Source organism: Schistocerca serialis, chromosome 4, assembly GCF_023864345.2.
Source record: "Schistocerca serialis cubense isolate TAMUIC-IGC-003099 chromosome 4, iqSchSeri2.2, whole genome shotgun sequence".
NCBI lineage: Eukaryota > Metazoa > Arthropoda > Insecta > Orthoptera > Acrididae > Schistocerca > Schistocerca serialis.
Window position 1 is genome coordinate 260,640,961 of NC_064641.1, and position 6,000 is coordinate 260,646,960.

At 42.1% G+C, this 6,000-nt stretch overlaps 1 protein-coding gene across 1 annotated transcript in view; it reads right to left on the minus strand.

Moving 5' to 3' along the window:
* The window catches only part of LOC126473752 (bestrophin-2-like), a 476,054-nt gene extending 471,139 nt beyond the window's left edge, over nt 1-4,915 (minus strand). Inside the window, exon 1 of the mRNA XM_050101007.1 lies at nt 4,454-4,915. Coding sequence (XP_049956964.1) covers nt 4,454-4,524 — 71 coding nt within the window. The 5' untranslated portion in view covers nt 4,525-4,915. The remainder of the gene's footprint in view (nt 1-4,453) is intronic.
* Nucleotides 4,916-6,000: the final 1,085 nt, after the last annotated feature.

The following is a 6,000-nucleotide window of genomic DNA, read 5'->3' on the forward strand; positions in this document are numbered from 1 at the left end:
TAAATTACTGGTGTGTCATAATTTCTTATGTAGATTTTACATCTATGCTGCAACGTCTGGTTAATTCTTCCACGATTCTTGAACTGCGACGTATTGAAATTTACAGAGACATTGGGCAAAACCTCCTTTCACGGCATTACGATGCACGCTATACACAAGATCTAGCAAGAAAATGATGATACTCAGCCGACCATGGTGGCCGAACGGTTCTAGGCGCTACAGTCTGGAACCGCGCGACCGCTACGGTCGCCGGTTCGAATCCTGCCTCGGGCATGGATGTGTGTGATGTCCTTAGATTAGTTAGGTTTAAGTAGTTCTCAGTTCTAGGGGACTGATGACCTGAGAAGATAAGTCCCATAGTGCTCAGAGCCATTTGAACCATTTGATGATACTCATCTGGTCCAGGTGCAATCATACGCCACTTGGAGAACGTGAATTGTCCTTTGCTGCTGACGTGGGAAGTAATTTTTGCATTTATCTCTTTTTCAATATCGAATAACAATGTAAATATGTGCTTCTTGGTAAAAAAATTCACATACAGATAGATTTCAGATCAACGATTTCACTAATGGGCTACTTTCGATTGTTCGGGGAAAACGAGTTTTGTATCTAAGTCCTTTGTAATTTTTATTTAGTCAGATAATGATTACACGAGCTGTATGTGGCTGCAAGTCTAACTGCAGGAATGATTACGGTGACGTTCTTAAATTGGTTAAGGAACCGGAGGATTAGAAATCCCAGAACTTCCCCTATACAGGTCAAAAGCGATATTGTGTGATTTTTTTGAATGGAAGGAGGGAAAGGCAGAATTTTTATCAATTTACCACCGTCACATTTTTTCATGCTGTAAGAAAGGCTAGGGACAGCAATAGTAGATAGTGGGCAGGCAACTGACTGCATCATAGCCTAAGGCAAATGCTTAAGGTGCCATAATGCTCTTGATGGAATCTAGGGACATTTTGGTACCTAAACGCCTAATGAAAGCACGCACAGGAGACTTCAATTACCTTGAGATACATGTAAACGTAGGCTTCCGCGGCCGTTGTCACAGTCGATAAAATTCTTCTGGATTTGAGGCGAGCATTGTCATCTGTAAAATTCCGACGTTTCGGCGACTGTTGCAAGACGCCTTCCTCAGGGTGTATTGCTATCTGCTGAATGAGCACTAGTTTGGATACTTATATACTATGGAGGAGTGCAGTCATTGGATGTGAGGGTGGGGAGAAAGGGTATTAGGAGTTCATTTATTGGTCTTCATTGTGTGTTGTCATTGGCGGAAATGGGCGTTTCCCATTGGAGTTTCCTTTACTGCTTGCCACTGGTAGCAATCGGCGAATAGGAGACTGAGCGGCGACTACAGCGTAGCATTGTTTACTAACTGCCTAGTATCGGCTAGGCCGCGTCAGTGTACCCTCCACCGCTGTGGCCTACCGCGCGCCTGTTGCTCTGCGAGAGCTGTCCTTCCGCAAAGCTGTCACAGCTGGCAGCCAAGACGCTGGATCAAAGTCGGTACCCGTCTTCTCTATTCATATTGTCGGGTCGCTTGGCTATTTCTATAGCCTCTCTAATCTTCCTTCTCAAACTATGTTTCGCCAGTACGCGGGCCTCTCGAAATTCGATCTTCATCCTGCACTGTTCCTGATGATTTGCCACCGCTGATTTGTTGTATTGTTTGAGGCAGATATATCTCTCGTGTTCAGTTCACCTTGTGCTTATTGGATGCCCAGTCTCACCTACATACACCAGTCCACATTCGTACCCGATTTCATAAACTCCGGCGGCATGAAACTTGTCAATCGTATCTTCGCCGAGCCCAGAATGTCTTTTATTTTGTTGTTGCTACGAAAAATCGGCTTAATGCCTGTCCGATGGAGAATTTTGCCCAGACGTTCAGTAACCCCTTGTACATATGGTAGCACGACGGTGTTCTGTGCTTCGTTCTGCATTTCCCTGTTGCCCTCCTCCTTCGGCGCCATGGTTTTGTTCAAATGGCCCTGAGCACTATGGGACTTAACATCTGAGGTCATCAGTCCCCTAGAACTTAGAACTACTTAAACCTAACTAACCTAAGGACATCACACACATCCATACCCGAGGCAGGATTCGAACCTGCGACCGTAACGGTCGCGCGGTTCCAGACTGAAGCGTCTAGAACCGCTCGGCCACCAGAGGCCGGCCCATGGTTTTGTGTATCATCCTCATGTCGTAGCCATTAGTTCCAAAAATGGACCAGAGGTTCTGTAGTTCAGCTTGCAGGTTGTGTTCATCACTGTCATGTAGGCTCTCTTAGTTAAAGTTTGCAGGGCCGAATTCTTTTGCGTGGGATGGTGGTGGTAGGATGCATGCAGGTACCTGTCCGTGTTGGTGGCTTGTCCAAGCTTCCCCTCTGGCTTAAAGTAAAGTTCCACGTCGAGAAAAGGCAATACCCCGTTCTTTTTTATCTCCATGGTAAAGCGAATTTTGCTGTGCTGTTGGTTGAGATGTTCGTGAAAGTTCTGAAGCTCTTCTTCTCCGTGTGGCCAGGGCATTTCTAAACATTTAACGCAAGTTATCATTCTTTGCACCATTTTGAAATCTTGTCACGATCTCAGTGAGTAATTGTGCCGCTTTGTTCACATAGTGTTTCATTAGAGATAACTTCATCGACCGGTGTTACTATTCATATAATTTGGCAGGTTGTCAATATACTGTACATCTTAACAGTAACGTTACTATGGAACGTACTCAACAGCGTGCTGGCTGTTAGGCTGGCTTTAGTTTCTTAGTATTTTACTATTGCTCCCTTTTATTTCTGATGATTTATTTGTATGAAAACTAAGTTGGTTATGATATCCATTGCGTGAACTGAGGCTGTAAATATACAAAAACAGTATTTAGTTATGAAGATCTCTGCGTAGGCGGCTGCCTACCTACTCGGGTTTCATGATATGTTGCCGAAATCCACATAAATGGGAACAATCTTAATGGTGACTACGACTAACAGCTCAACAGAGCTGTGTATACGATGTTGTAAGCACCAAAGTCTTAAAATGTATTCAATGCAAATGGTAGCGCGGACGGCGGTATCTGCTGCAACACCAATGATTCAACACAGGTAGAAGGTGGGCGTGGATTCTCCAACTATACATCGCATTTTGGCGCAAGAGAGTCCTCTCTTCATGACGACATGACTCAGCCTGCTATTTACAGTAATCACTTTTACTCCTGACGATGAAGATGGTGCAACGTGCGAAAGAGTGTTTTAGTTCACTACTGACGCTGCCGTAATATCTACAGAGCGTTTATACAATAATCAAGTTACTTGATTTGAAGAGAGAAGTTTTACCAACAGAAATTACAGCTCCCTTCTTACTACAGACGACGACATAGAAAACGACTAATCACTTTCGTACAGAATTAAATATTTTAATAAAGGTTGATGGAGACTCGAGCTACAGTCATACTACTCACATCCATGCGATGGTGGAGGCAAATAATACTTTGACCAAACCCTTCTCCTTTAATGCTCCCGCGAGAGTTAATGATTGCAAAACAATATAGGGATACCGTACACAAAGCTTATGTACTGATCGGCTGGCGTCTACCACAGGTGACAGCACTACAAAAATTAAGCTATATTACATCTTCCACATACAACAGTTTTAGTGACACACATGTTACATGAAAGGGTTTGGTTTCTACACGTGCGTCCAAGTCACCACCCTACACTTCGCCATGTGTTGCCAATTTCATGGGTGATTATTTAACCTTCTCACCCTAAATCGAATTCTACACACAAAAATGGGATTAATCAGACATAAACAAAATCACGCAAACGAGTGCCCACACACGAACTCCAGCCGAATAAATATTCATTAACTGTCAACGCTCCCAATAAAACGTAGGAGAGGGAGGTTTGGTCTAAGGAACCTGTTGACGATGTGAAACACGGTAACACTCATATCACTGGCAAGACATCTGAATTAAATGCCATTGTCAAAAGTAATTATGACGACCATCGCCGATGACTATGTGCAGTCATCTGGTGTACATATATATTAGATACCGGTAATCGTGAAAATGATGATAAAATCCAATGCATTCTATGACCACATACAATACCGCTTTCAAGCTACACTTAAAAATCTCGAGTGTCAGATTATTTTTCCTTCTAAAGAAGGCAATGGGCCTTTGATATTACTTTTTAATTGACCTCTGGTGGTTTACTCATCAGTTATCAGGTAGAAGTGCATCTCGAATCCTTTATGCATTTTAAGCGCCAGGAGAAAAACAGTTGTAAAACCGGACCGTCTAACGACAGGCTGCGGTCAGGTCTATGCTGACGACAATGGTGTGGCTGGTGTAATGAACTTTTTTCCAGAATCCGCCGACAAAAGTCTAGTGATGAACTTCGCAATGCAAAAATGGAAACCACGTGATTAAGGTACGATGAACTATATGACGATCTACTTACCGTAACAGTAGCTTCAGAAAGCAGCCAAAACCTCTACACGTAGCTACCTCTCCGGTGTACGTGACTGTCATTGTAGCAGTCGGGCTGGTATCTTGGTATTGTTATAGCGGCTTTGTACTGTCTCACAGTGGTAAAAAGGTAGTTTTAGTACATCGAACACTTGCTACTGCGATAAGAGAAGTAGCTACTGCAAAATAATCAGTGATTGGCGTTAACAGCAACAATGCCACACGGAGAATGCTTTAAGATAACATTAATCTATGCTGCCGCACTTCCCTGTTTACGCGCACAGTAACAGTACCAACAAAGATTTCGATCTTATGTCAATATATTGAAATAAATATTCACTGACAGTTTTTGAATTTGTTTCACAGACTGCGGACGTGCAACGACGCCTTCACGAACATTATTCATTAACACGCACCACGCGTCCTTAGTCAAACATTTCAACGTTACAACAGAAACTCATCCGGCGGCGTCTGCCGGTTTACTAACCTAGCGACCATCTCTGGACAGTTTGGTCAAAGAGCTCTATCCGAAGTGATAACATAGCGTGGTGCGCGTGGCGCTATCTGTCGCATGGTGGAAGAATTATGTATCTTTATGAATGAGCGTACGAAATTATCGTCGGTGAATCGCGTGTAAATATTTCGTCACTGTTGTTGTGTCTTATCAGCGGCTAAATGTTGGCGATAAAACGCGAAACACAGCAATTTTATTAACTTGGTGGAACAATATTTCATAGTGCAAATTATTTGGTTTTTGTTAAAGGCAAATTCTATGATTATTTTCTTTTTCGTTTTGCCGATTTTAGATGTGTCACTATGAAACAGGGTGTTTTGCGAAGTAGAACGAATGTGCATATCACGTAAGTAATTTATCTACAGAATTGTGAGAACAGGACACAACCTCAAAGTATCCAGCTTACAGTGTAACACAAGATGAACTGTTTCAATATTTTTTCTTTTAACACAAGATGAACTGTTTCAATATTTTTTCTTTTAAAAACTGGCGAATGTATAATTCTATGTTGCAAACCGAATCCGCTATTCCTATTACACACATAGTACAATTGAATGTGGCATTCAGTAGAGAGTAGTTGGAATTGAAAGCATCGATTTTGAGTATAGTTGTGATGGCCGCACATTAAATGTATTACGACACGAATTTTTCGTAAAACTGCGTATTTGGAACTTAAAGTTTGATATAAATGGCATTTCCCTAATAATAAACTGTTAGCAACACTTCATTATTGTACTAATATATTGAAAAGGAATTACATTCTTTGTGTTTTCACCAATGACTATCCTTTTTCTCCTACATTTTGCTCATTATTGTACGCTTTCCGGCAGCTGACGGGTAATGACTTTCTCTTTCTTCCAGTCATGGCCTTCTATTGTAGAACGGTAGCAACTTAAGAATGAGAGTCGTGGCTATGGCCCTTTGTCCTTCCTGATATCAAAGTGTTACTATAATATGTGGAGCAATTTGATTTATATCATGTCTACAAACTCTGTTTTGTGAGGCAGCTTACATTGTTGTGCCTA